A 13565-nucleotide genomic window follows, 5' to 3' on the forward strand; every position below is an offset into this window, starting at 1 on the left:
AGGCCACACTTAAAGAAAGAACAGTGACAGACAATTTATTATTTTTTGTATCTGTGAAGCTGTCAATTCAACATTCCCAATCTTTCTGACCTTTGTAACAAGCACAGAACCACAGTGCTGCAGGCTGAAGGCTCTAAGTGTGGAGCCAAACAGTGCAAGTGTTACCTCATTAGATGCATCTTCCAGCTTGTTCTGGTAATCTGTCAAGGTACGCCTCAAAGTCTCAAGGACAACAGAGAAGCTGGGAGGTTTATCTTTGTCCTTGTGGATGCCTAAAGAAAAATGTAAGATGAAAATATATCCTAAAGTCACAAAGAGACAAAAGCTAAGCAAACAGTAACAGAGATATTACAATTAGATAGAGCTGAAAACATGTTATGAAACATTGAGTAGAGTCTTATTCTCCAAAGCATACTGCTGTATAGCCAAGTATTAATAGCCTTTCTAAACAAGTGATCAAATTAAGTTCATAATGTATCAAGTTCAAATTTATGGCTACTTCCTACCTTACCTAGGCCCATACTGTAGTTAGTAGTGAGCTCTTTTTTTCCCCCATCTCCTAAATAACTGAAGAATTTGTACACACCTGTTATCCAACAATTAAATGAACAGTCTATATACTAACATTGTTTTGGGAAGTTACATACACTTACTTTGGTCCTTGTGTTTCTGAACAGTCAGGCCTATTTTGCTTAAATAATAATTTCTGAACCCAAGAGCACATAATTTTCTGTTATGCTTGGAAATACTCTTCAATCCTTAAAATTCTCAAGTTACAATTTGAAATAAATAATAAAAATGCTATTATCTACACAGGCCCACATCATGTTTCAATTAAAACCCTTAAAACTGATACTTATTATAAAAATATGAGTATTTCCATATTATGCCCTCAAACTATTTTAATTTAGTTGGGCCATAAGTTAGTTGAGCTAATCAAGGTCACATGGTCAAATGTAGTTCAAAAGATTAATCCAAAATCATCAAAAGTTTAGTTTTAAAAACCACTTTAAATTGATTTTTCACTGTACTTCTCTTTTACTGTTAAAAAACAAGTAGCAAATGTTAAAATATTCTATTAAAAATATTTCTCTTTTCCTCTTATAATTTCTCCCCAGCATATTTTACAATCTATTTCAATAGACAAGAAACATATTTTTAACAAGGATGATTTCGAAAAGAAGCATTCATAATATATGTTTTATTATTCATTGACTCATTCATTCAAATACTTTACTGAATTCCTACTACGTACTAATCCAAGGCATAGAGGTGAATAAGATTGGTGTAGTCTCTGTCCTCAGAGAATTTACAGTCTAAAAAGAGGAGGAAAGAGGGGCACCTGGGTGGCTCAGTCAGTTGGGTGTCCAACTCTTGATTTCGGCTCAGGTCATGATCTCTAGGTCATGGGATCGAGCCTCAGCGCAGAGTCTGCTTGTCCCTCTCCCTCTGCTCTCCCCCCACCCCCACCTTGCACATGCTTTTGCTCTATCTCTAAAATAAATAAATAAAATCTTAAAAAAAAAAAAAGAGGAATGATAGTAAACAAATAATTACATGAGATCATTTATCCATTCTTCATGTATTCAACTGCTAGAACTTTGGGAGGATAGGGAAGAAGGCAATAATAAAGGAAAAAACAAAGAAAGAAAGGAAGGCAGGCAGGAAGGAAAAATTTTGGTTAATGATAGACTAATTTTATCTCAGAGTACTGGTGATATTTAGTGTTTTAATCTTGGACAAAATGTTACTAATAAATTTACTACACTCATCCAGGTATAATTTAAACACTATCTTAAGTGTGGGCTCACCTCAGATTTTCTTAAACAGAAGAAGAATATTTAACCAAAAAACCAGAAGTAATATGGAAGCAACACATATCCCAGCTAGGCAAAAAGAAAAAAAAAAAGACACTGCTCTGAGCCATGATAATGGAGGAGACAGTACTCTTTGTAATTACTATGAGTTAGAAAGACAACTCATTAAAAATTTTATTAAAGGTCTTACCAAATATATTTTTTTTTTTTTAAAGATTTTATTTTATTTATTTATTCATGAGAGACAGAGAGAGAGAGAGGCAGAGGGAGAAGCAGGCTCCCCGCTGAGCAGGGAGCCCGATGCGGGACTCGATCCCAGGACCCTGGGATCATGACCTGAGCCGAAGGCAGACGTTTAACCATCTGAGCCACCCAGGCGCCCAAAAAATATATTGTTTTATTTCCAAACATCTAGGGTTTTCTAGCTGTCGTTTTGCTTTTTTTTTTTTTAAGATTTATTTATTTGACAGAGAGACATAGCGAGAGAGGGAACACAAGCAGGGGGAGTGGGAGAGGGAGAAGCAGGCTTTCTGCGAAGCAGGGAGCCCTATGCGGGGCTCGATCCCAGGACCCTGGGACCACGACCTGAGCCGAAGGCAGACGCTTAACGACTGAGCCACCCAGGTGCCCCCATTACCAAATATATTTTTTTTTAAAATTGCTCTTGCACAAGATAAAAAAAAATGTAATGTATAATTCTTTTCTTTTGCTACTACACAAGTAGGCCATGAATAAATCATCCAAGGACACTCGGGAAATCTGCTGGCTTTTACAATAAGGGAGAAAGCTTCCTCTTAGAAATTCAGAAGAATAAAACCATTTTAATATGAGTGTTAAAGGGTAAGGGGACAAAATGCCCTGTCCTTACTGACCCATGCATATTATTATATTCTACATAAAATAAAGTTTCTTTGCTTGAAAATGTTTATACAATAAAGTTTAGTTGAAGTACAAAGTATGCTTTAAGTCTTATCCACATCCATTATAAAAATTCTTATAAATGGAAACATGGAAAAATGCTTATAAATAAGAAGAAAGGGTCACTAGGACTCAGGACCTTATTGATAATTTGATTTAATCTAAAATATCCTAACCCCTGAATATTACAAGAAACAATAACCTATTAATGATCTCAAAGAAAGCTCTAAAAATTCACAGATGAAGAGCAATGAAAATAATTTGAAAAGTGGTCATAAATGGCTTTTCAAAGGTCAAAGTCCAAATGAAGAACAGAATGTGTTAGAACACTTTATATTTCAAAATACCAACTCAAAACCTTCCAACTTTCCCTATACTTAAATGTTTCAGTACCTGGAGGCCAACCTATACTTTCCCATCACTGCTACCTGTTTCAATCTCTCTCACTCACTTTTAATATTAAAAGTACATTTCAGGGCGCCTGGGTGGCTCAGTCGTTAAGCGTCTGCCTTCGGCTCGGGTCATGGTCCCAGGGTCCTGGGATCGAGGCCCGCATCGGGCTCCCTGCTCCGCGGGAAGCCTGCTTCTCCCTCTCCCACTCCCCTGGCTTGTGTTCCCTCTCTCGCTCTCTCTCTCTCTGTCAAATAAATAAATTAAAAAAAAAAAAAAAAAAGTACATTTCAACTCTGGGTTTGCCTTGGCAAATCTTTTGTTTTTGTTTTTGTTTTTTAAGATTTTATTTATTTATTTGACAGAGAGATAGCGAGAGGAGGAACATAAGCAGGGGGGGTGGGAGAGGGAGAAGCAGGCTTCCCACCAAGGAGGGAGCCCAATGTGGGGCTCGATCTTAGGACCCTGGGATCATGACCTGAGCCGAAGGCAGACACTTAACGACTGAGCCACCAGGCGCCCCTTTGTTTTTGTTTTTGAGAATTTTCACATTTTATTTTGTATTTGTACTCGACATCATAACACATTAAATATAAAAGTATATGTATGTGTATCCATATCATAACCAGTGAATGTTTTATTATTTATAGTGATATTCTCTTCTGGTATGTATCATGATTTTATTTTTCAGACAATTTAAGCATTATTATCTTTTGTGATTTGAAGCAAATGACCTGAATCTGATTCTGATGAACAATTCTAGTCAGGTTGTGGTATAATTATTTGGCTAAAAAGGCCAACCTCAACTGGCAGTGCTTCTGACCAGAGAAGGTTTTTGGGGAAGAATGAATTTTCCATCCTGTTTGGGACTAATCAATCTCTTGTCAAGGGTATATCTTTCTTTCATGATCTCATGGTAGATTAGAAACTGCTATGCTAATATAGAGCACTCAATTTCTATGTTTCTTAGGTATATACTTACCTAGAACGATTACATAAAGGCAAATCTTTTTTTGAATGAGTAGCCCACAGCAGAGAGGGAGGTAGGAGAAATGGTTCCAAGCCCTCGATTTAAATGTTTTCTTTTAAACAAGCTCAAAAGCTAAATATTTTCACATGACCCAAATAAACCACTGTTTCTCAAGCTGGTTTTCATTAACCTATAGTTCCACAGTAGAAACAGTAAGTTGTAATGAATAAGGTTAAGTCTATCTCTTCAACCTTTTCAAACATTCTCTTATCTACTTCAGTTTCCTGCAAGACCCCAAAAGGGGAGAATTATTAAGAAATAATGGAGAGGGCGCCTGGGTGGCTCAGTCAGTTAAGCATCTGCCTTTGGTTCAGGTCATGATCCTGGGATCCTGGGATCGAGCCCGGTGTCGGGCTCCCTGCAGGGAGTCTGCTTCTCCCTCTACCCTTCCCTCCTGCTAGTGATCTCTCTCTCTCTCTCTCGCTCTCAAATAAATAAATAAATAAAATCTTTAAAAAAAAAAAAAAGAGGGGCACCTGGGTGGCTCAGATGGTTAAGCATCTGCCTTCGGCTCAAGTCCTGATCCCAGGGGCCTGGGATCGAGCCCCACGTCGGGCTCCTGGCTCAGTGGGGAGCCTGCTTCTCCCTCTCCCTCTGCCTCTCCCCTGCTCATGCTCTCTCTCTCTCTCTCTCTATCTCTGTGTCTCAAATGAATAAACAAAATCTTTAAAAAAAAAAAAAGAAAGAAAGAAAGAATGGAGAGACAACAGAAGACAAAAGACTGAGATTTTTTTAAGAATACATATGTGTGGGGTGCCTGGGTGGCTCAGTTGGTTAAGCAACTGCCTTTGGCTCAGGTCATGATCCTGGAGTCCCAGGATTGAGTCCCGCCTTGGGCTCCCTGCTCAGCAGGGAGTCTGCTTCTCCCTCTGACCTCCTCCCTCTCATGCTCCCTCTCTATCATTCTCTCTCTCTCAATAAATAAATAAAAATCTTTAAAAAAAAAAAGAATACATATGTGTATGTATGTGTGTATATATGTATATATACATACATATAGAACATGGGTAGTCATGTTCAACCTCAGAATAGGAAAAAAAAACATGTTGTTTAATGTGGATTTTTAATCACATAGTAAGACACAGAAAATAACATTCAAATGGGTTTTATCTTCACCTAAGAAAACCTAAACATTTAATACATTGATGACCAAGAAAATTCCCTTTTCACTCCAAAAGCATTAAATATAAACATTTTGTTGGCAGTTATGCTTTTCAAACTGAGACTACATTCTGCATATTAATTTGTTTTACTCACTGAGATCATAAACAAACATCTTCCTTATCTTGTAAACACAGGTACCCATTCTGGAGTTTTTAAGGAAAATGACTTCTAACTTTTCTAACATATGGAGAGTATTTATTATGTAAGTCTTGCTCACCCACCCCCTAACTATGTCTCCAGGGAAAGTAAAAAAACAAAAAACAAAAAACAAGAAAACACTTTCTTTAGCAATGTTTGAGAAATGTATTGGTGAGGGGAGCCCCAGCGTCCTTGGTGAGCTAGCTCTGTGTGGCTCAATAAGCTTTGTGAGCAGAGATAACAGCTATCAAGCTGGGTTCCCTGAATTCAGTGAGGATGATGGGATCTGGGTGACAAAGGCCAAGTGGCAGTACTTAACTTCCAGAAACAAAATGGACATGGTCGTCATAACGAAATCAAAGCAGTAAACAAAATGGTTTTACCCACAGAAATCACTGGTGCTGGCTAACTGATCATGGTGCTCATAGGACTAAAATAGATAGGCACTCTACCTAAATGTTATCTGATTTGTATAAGTAGAAAAACTTAGGTCTCATTACCAGAGGTAGAACTTAAATCAACACAGAAAAGAGTCTTGGCTCTCAATCAATTATCAGACTTGAGCTAGTTCACAGACCCAGTATCTCTTGAATAAACAGGAGGGGTTCCCTTTGGAAACCCTAACATACTGCCAGAAGATCATACTGTAAATCTTCCTCCTCACCTTCCTCAAAGAAATGTGCAACCATTTACCAAGGTGACTATGCACTGGAGAAAGGGGTTAATCACTGGGATAGCTGGGCACTGGATCTGAGCTGACACTAATTCCTACAGAACTAACATGCTATTGTGGTTCACTAGTTAAGGGGGGAACTTACAGAAATCAGGAGATTGACTGAGTTTTGGCTAAGTTTCTAACACCAGTGGGCCCAGTAGGTACCTGAACCCACCTTATTTCCCTGGTTTGGAATGCAGAACTAAGAAAAGACAAATGCAGAAACTGGCACCCTATCCATACTGGTTACCTGACCCATGGAGTGGAGGATTGACAGAGGAAAACCAAACAGAAAAAAAGCAAGTGGAGGTCACTAGAATTTTACCTACCAAAATAGTAAGTCAAAAGTAATGCCACCTTTCTGGAGAGATTGCAGATATCAGTGCCATTGGGAAGGGCTTAAAAGATACAGGGGTGGTGATTCTAACCACATCAGCATTCATCTCATCCACCTAGCTTGTGCAGGATACAGATGAATCTTAGGGAATGACAGTGTAAGCATAATTACATGTGATTCCAATTGCAGCTGCAGTTGAAGATGTAGTTCCATTGTTGGAACAGGTCAATACATTTCCCAACAATTGGAATGAAGCTATTTCTTCCATCTTTTTAGTAAAAACTACCAAAACAATTTCCTTCAACTGTCAGGCCAGCAATATACCTTCATAGCTTTACCTCAGAGCTATATCAACTCCAGCAGAATCTAGTCTATAGAAATCTTGATCAACTTTCCATTCCAAAAGACCTCACAAGTTCTACTTAGCTCTCTACCAAGTTGATGACAGCATTCTGACGGCTCAAGCTCCCGCAGGTCAAGTTTGGCAGGTCCTCATAGAATCACAGTGTAAACTTTTAGGGTATCAGAACAAAGCAAGTCATCCTATACAGATAACTCTTCTCCTCTTGAGAATCAAGCTTTGGTCCTCAGCAGATAATACATTCATGGCCACCAATTTACCATGAGACCTGAATTGCCCATCATAAAATCATTACTGTCTAATCCACCAATCCATAAATTTGGGCATGCACAACAGCACTCTATCATCAAGTGAAAGTGGTCTATACAAAACTGGATTCAAACAAATCCTGAAGGCATAATTAAGTTACATGAGCAAATAGTCCAGATTCGAATGGGCTCTATGCCTGTTATATTGCCTCCCCTCTTAATCCACAACCTGAATCCATGGAAGGTTCCCTATGACCTGTTGACTAATGGAAGAAATGGGCTCAGTATATAGAAGGTTCTGTATATGCTGACTCTAATTAAAAGTAAACAGTTGCAGCACTATAACCCCACTCAAGGGTGGCCCTGAAGGACAGCGATGAAGTGAAATCTTGCTAGTAGTCAGGCAAGTAATGGACCTGTCATTTCACCTGGAATGAGAAATGACCAAAAGTACAAATGTACACCCATGTGTGGGTAGTAGCTAACATTTAACAAAAATGGTCAGGGACTCGAAAAGAACACAACTGGAAAATCGGTAGCAAGGTGATACGGGCAAGAGTATGTGGACAGACCTCTCCAAATGGGCACTGTGCCCAGAACAATCAGTAGAAGAGGATCTTAATAATCAGGAGGACAAGATGAGGCATTCTGTGGCTATTAGCTAGCATCTCTTCCCAGCCACCTTTGTCCTTACCACCTTTGTTTTCCTTACAACAAAAGGGTCATGGCAGCAAGGATGGAGGGAATACATGGGCTCAGCAACACAGACATCCATTCACCACGACTGATAGGATTACAACCCCTGTTGTATGCAAAATCTATCAATAGCAAAGACAGTGAACCCATGATATGACACCATCTCTAGGGCCTGGTGGCAAGTTGATTATACTAAGTCACTTCCATCATGGAAGGAGCAATGTTTCATTCTTACTACAGTAGACACTAACTCTGGGTATAGATTTTCCTTCCCTGACCATAGTATTTCTGCTGAAATCACCATCTGTGAATTTACAAGACATCTTATTCATAATTACATAATCCACATAGCATTCCTTCTAACCAGGGAACTCAATTTATAGCGAATAAAATATGGAAATGGCCTCATTTCACTAATGTTCTGTGATAAAAGTTAATAGACCAGGGGCACCTCAGTCATGGAGCATGAGACTTTTGATCTTGGGGTTGTGAGTTCAAGACCCACGTTGGGTACAGAGATTACTTAAAAATAAAATATTAAAAAAAAAAGTTAATAGACCAGTAATTTCACTTCTGGGTGTATATTTAAAAGAACTGAAAGCAAGGTCTGAAGAGATATTTCCATGTTTATAGGAGGACTATTCATAATAGCGAAAAGGTAGAAGTGATCCAAAGGTCCTCAACAGATAAACAAAATGTAAATATTATTCAGCCTCAAAAAGGAAGGATTCCTGTCACATGCTATAACATGAATGAAACTTGAGGTCCTTGTGCTAGGTGAAATAAGCCAATCACAAAAAGACCAATACTATATGATTCCACTATAAGAGGTATCTAAAGTAGTCAAATTCATACAAACTGAAAGTAGAATGGTGGTTACTACAGGCTAAGAGTAAGGGGAGGAGGGGATACGATGGTTAGTTTTATGCAAAAACTTCATTGGGACACAGATATTCAGTTACACATTTTTTCTGGATGGGTCTATGAGGATGTTTCTGGATGACACTGACATTTGTATCAGCAGACTGAGAAAGCAGATTACGCTCCCCAGAGCAGATGGGCCTCATCCAATCCACTGGAGGTCTGAATAGAATAAAAGGCCAAATAAGAAGGAATTCTTTCTCTCTGCCTGATTGTCTTCAAGTTGAGACATTGGTCTTCTCCTGCCTTTTGACTCAGACTTCGCCTGGAACTTACACCAGCAGCTCTCCTGGTTCTCAGCACTTCAAAATCAAACTGGAACTATACCATCAATCCTCCTGCGTCTCCAGCTTGCCAGCTGCAGGTGTTGGATTTCTTAGCCTTCATAATTGTGTGATTAATTAATGATCCCATTAGAGGATGTTGAGCACTCTTACTGAAGTCACTTCCTTGGATTTTGCAAACTGAAACAACGAGCATGATGAAGTAGGCCAATTTTGGTTTGTAAGGGAGGTGAAAGAAGTAAGCGAGAAGTGGATTGGGAGGTGAGAGAAGTAAGCTAGAAGAATTGGGCAAATGACACCGAAGGAGACCTGTGTGCCGCTCTTATAAGCATCCTCAGCTTCTCAGTGACCCATAAATCTCCAGTTAAAAGGTACCAGCCATGAGGTTCACAAGAACATTAAAATTCTCAGGATATCAGATCTAGACCACAGTCCTTTATTAAAGAAGTAAAGAAGGAGAGAGAGGAAAAGTCCAATTTATTGTCCTGATCATCCTAAGAGCCGTCCCTGAGACTGCCCAATTCCTGGGTGATATATATATATATATACACCTAAAGGCATCAAAGGCTGTTGCTATTATTTCCCAGGGTCCTCTCCAGTAGAAAGAAAAAGAACACCTCTAGAGTATTACAAATGATTTCCTCAAGGAAGGAAAGGTTGAAGAAGGTCAGAGGGCTCTCAGTCAACACGAAAGTCAACCACCCTGAGGAGGATCCAAGACTGAGCCACAAGAAAAACTTTCTTTCAGGAACCTAAGGAAAGAAAAGTTACATTCTATATGTTTGCTAACATCCTCAGGCAGAGGCGAAACTGTATTAGAAGAAACACTCCAGGCAGAAAGGGTTCAAAGTGGGAAAGGATTTCTCCCCATACACACCCTACTAGAAGAATTTTCACCAGAAAAGAAATGAGATATGAACAGCTGTTGTGCTCCAATTTCAGTAGGAAGCAGAACTAGGAAATAAATGTCCCTGTTCAAGCAAATTGAGACTATCTTGCCCAATGATAGTAGATAATCCAGGTGGCATTTCTATGGCCCATGTAAGATTGTACATCTTTTCCACTTAAGGTCAATCTTCCTGATGACTCCGTATGGATTGCTACCCAAAAGGCTGCTATAATTTGGACTCCATGACTACCTTTATAACCTCAAAAATTAAAATGCAAAATAGACTTTTGACTTGATATTAATTCATTCACACTTTTATTCATTAATATTCAACAAATATTTGCTGAGTGACTGCTTTATGCAAGGAATGATCTAGCTGCTTAAAGTACATTAGTAAATAAAAGGGACAGAGATCCTTGCCCTCTTGGAGCTTAGATATTGTGGGGATTAATTTTATGTGTCAACTGGACTGGGCTAAGGGATGCCCAGATAGCTGGCAACATTTCTGGGTGTGTCTGTGAAGGTGTTTCTGAAAGAAATTACCATTTCAATCAGTAGACTAAGTAAAGAAGATCTGCCCTCACCAGAGTGGTGAGGCAACCTATTGCCTCCCTATCCCCCCATCGCAGACAAAATGGTGGAAGGAGGACAAATTCTCTCTTTCTTCTTGAGCTGGGTCTTCCATCTCCTCCTTCGGACCCCGGGAGCCGCGAGGTTCTCAGGTCTTTGGATTCAGACTGAATTACATCACTGGTTTTCCTGGGTCTTCAGTCTGCAGATGACAGGTCATGGGATTGCCCAGCCTCTATAACCACGGCAGCCATTCCTACATCTATCCTACTGGTTCTGCTTCTTCAGAGAATTCTGACTAACACAGATAAAATAAATGCACCGTGTAGTGTGTTAGAAATGTTGGACAGCAGCAAGTGCTCGGGGAAGAAAAAAAGTAGAGCAGAAAAGGGAAAGAGGTAGTGAGACAAGTGGCATGGGAATGAGTAGCGGGTAAGCTTCATGGAGGTGAGATCTGAGCATAGATTTTCAAAGACAAGAGAGGGGTGCCTGGCTGGCTCAGTCAGTAGAGCATGTGACTCTTGATCTCAGGGTTGTGAGTTCAAGCCCCACATTGGGGGCAGAGATTACTTAAAAAAATTAAAAAACCTTTTAAAATTTTTTTAAAATAAACAAAATAAAAAGACGAGAGAGAGAGAGCCATGCAGACACATCTAAGTGAGGAACTTTCCAGGTGGAAAGAATGGCCAGCACAAAGGCCCCCGAGGCAAGAGCATGCTTGGTGTGCTCAAGAAACAACAGGAGGCCAGAGGGGCCGAAACAGAGAAAGGTACAAGGGGACGTCAAAGGGGTGATAAAGGATAGGGGCAGACCACATTGGGTCTTGCAAGCCATTGCTAGCACTTTGGCTTCTACGCTTAGTGAAATGCAGAGCCCAAGAAGATTTAAAGCAAAGGAATAACATGCTCTCACTTGGGTTTTCAAATGATCATTCTGGTGGCTACAGAGAAAACAGACTGCAGGGGAAGCAGGGGGGAAGGAGAGAACAGGGAGTCAGAGAGAGCAGTGTTGGAAGCACTAGGAAACAAGGTGTGAACTATCACACTGATCACCCTTGAGAAAATCCCGGTAAATCCTCTAAGTAAATAAATTCCTGAAGGTCTTACACTAACTGAAACTTTGCCTCATCTGCGACACGAAGATAAGCGGGGGGGTTACTGTTGCTTCACAAACATTTACCGTGGAAGACCACCAAGGCTGAAGAAGATGGGGAAGAGAATAGCTGGCAGCTACGATCAGCTCGGGACTAAAATTCATCCAAGAAAACAATTTTCATTCATCCCATTTTAAAAAGCAAGTAAAAACAAAAACAAACAAAAAATTGCAACCATCTACCATGGATTGCTTTTCCTGAATTGGAGAGTAGATACAGCGCGTATCTTGAACTGAAAGGGAGGACGAGCTAATAAAAGGAAGTAAAGCACTGTTTGCCTACTGGCCATACTGCAGAGCCGAGGATCTCTCTGGAAAACCTTTCTGGAGGTAACTGAATTAATTTTGTAACAAATTCTAAGGCTGCCCTATCATCACATGGTAACACCCCGTTCCTATTTGAAATAGACTTTTTCTCAAAAACATACATACTGTGAGATGTATACATGTTTCTATCACACAGGCACACAAGGTAAGTTAGCCTAGGGTAAGTTTTTACATGACTTTATTTGTGAGGAACAAAATATTTGTTCATCTTCGTGGAGTGAAGCCAGGCCTGACACGGCAGACAATCTTAATTGTGCAGGTTCTTCCATAAAATATTAAGCAATGAAGCTTATTATTTATAGCCCTCCATGAAGTAATAAAACCCCACCCTGACTGTAAGCAGAAAGGGAGTCCATTAGGGTTTTACACAGCTGTCTCGTGGAAGCCCAGGGCCAGAGGGAAATCGGGTCCTAAGCAGCCCGGGTGCATCAGGAAGAGAGATGGCACACTCTGAAGAGTTCATCAGAAGAGAATTTCATCAAGGTATTTCCAGAAGTGACAGGTTTTGTTAAATTATTTTAACCAACAATGTTTTGCTTGTAAAGGCTGACCTCTATAGACTGCATGATCTGGGCTCCTCTGCCCTCTGCCTGCCGGTTGGATTTGGACAGTGAGTGCACCTGCAGGAGATTAAGAGGGTGGAAGAAGAAAGAAGGAAAAGGGAAGAAAAGAATGTCAAGGTATTTATTTCCTCTGTTCCCCCTGCTCCAGTGCATTCCCCATTTTTTAGCAGCCATAGCTCTCGTCAGGCAGGTCCTCTTCCACAAGTGTGGCTTGTATTGGACCATGGTGACAATGTGCCCTCCACTGCATGCTGTAGGCTCAGGTGTGGTATTGGTTTTCCACTCTGGCTTGTTCTTGCTGTCTTATCCTACCTTTTTTTTTTTTTAAGATTTATTTATTTGAGAGAGCACGTGCACACGAGTGGGGGGAGGGGCAGAGGGCGAGCATCTCAAGCAGACTCCCCACTGAGCGCAGAGCCTGATGCGGGGCTCAATCCCATGACCCATGAGATCATGACCTGAGCCGAAACCAAGAGTCGGATGCCTAACCGACTGAACGCCCCTGTCTTATCCTATCTTATTGGTTCTCTTATCCTGTCCACATTTCCATAAATATCTTGATTAAATTCTCTCAGAGAGTGCCATCTCTTCCTGCTGGACGCTGCCTGACACGCTTACCTGCTTGAGACCCGATTTCACTCCGGCCCTGGGCTTCCATTAAACAGATCAGAGAAGAATGTTTCTTGGTGGGTGAAAGAGTGAATAACCAGTACCATATGGAAACAAAAACCACTCTACAGCAATACCAAAATCACTAATTCACCATACAGTCCCTTTTCCAGAAACACTTTCTCTATAATATATAGGCTGTGCCTATATATGGGAAGCTAGGAGTTTAAAAAGGATGGTTACTAAAAGAGGAAAAGAAAAAGAAAAACTTTAAGAGTCTTCTTCTATAGGCTTAGCAATAGCCTGTGAGTTGCTTTATCAACTATTTCATTCTAAAATTCAAAAGAGATGTGGCATTATTTTTATTTTTTTGAATTCAGCTCTGAAGAAATATTTAAAATAACACTGAAGTATAAGATATACTATGATAATAATT

At 40.1% G+C, this 13565-nt stretch overlaps 1 protein-coding gene across 1 annotated transcript in view; it reads right to left on the bottom strand.

The window, feature by feature from the left end:
• CCDC171 (coiled-coil domain containing 171) overlaps window positions 1-13565 on the bottom strand; it is a 317703-nt gene that overhangs the window by 198279 nt on the left and 105859 nt on the right. The window contains exons 11-12 of the mRNA XM_032392436.1: window positions 12509-12577; window positions 166-272 (exon numbers count right to left, since the gene is read on the bottom strand). Of these exons, the coding sequence (XP_032248327.1) occupies window positions 166-272; window positions 12509-12577 (176 nt within the window). The remainder of the gene's footprint in view (window positions 1-165; window positions 273-12508; window positions 12578-13565) is intronic.

The sequence above is a fragment of the Phoca vitulina genome, unplaced genomic scaffold (assembly GCF_004348235.1).
Source record: "Phoca vitulina isolate PV1807 unplaced genomic scaffold, GSC_HSeal_1.0 scaffold67, whole genome shotgun sequence".
Classification (NCBI taxonomy): Eukaryota; Metazoa; Chordata; class Mammalia; order Carnivora; family Phocidae; genus Phoca; species Phoca vitulina.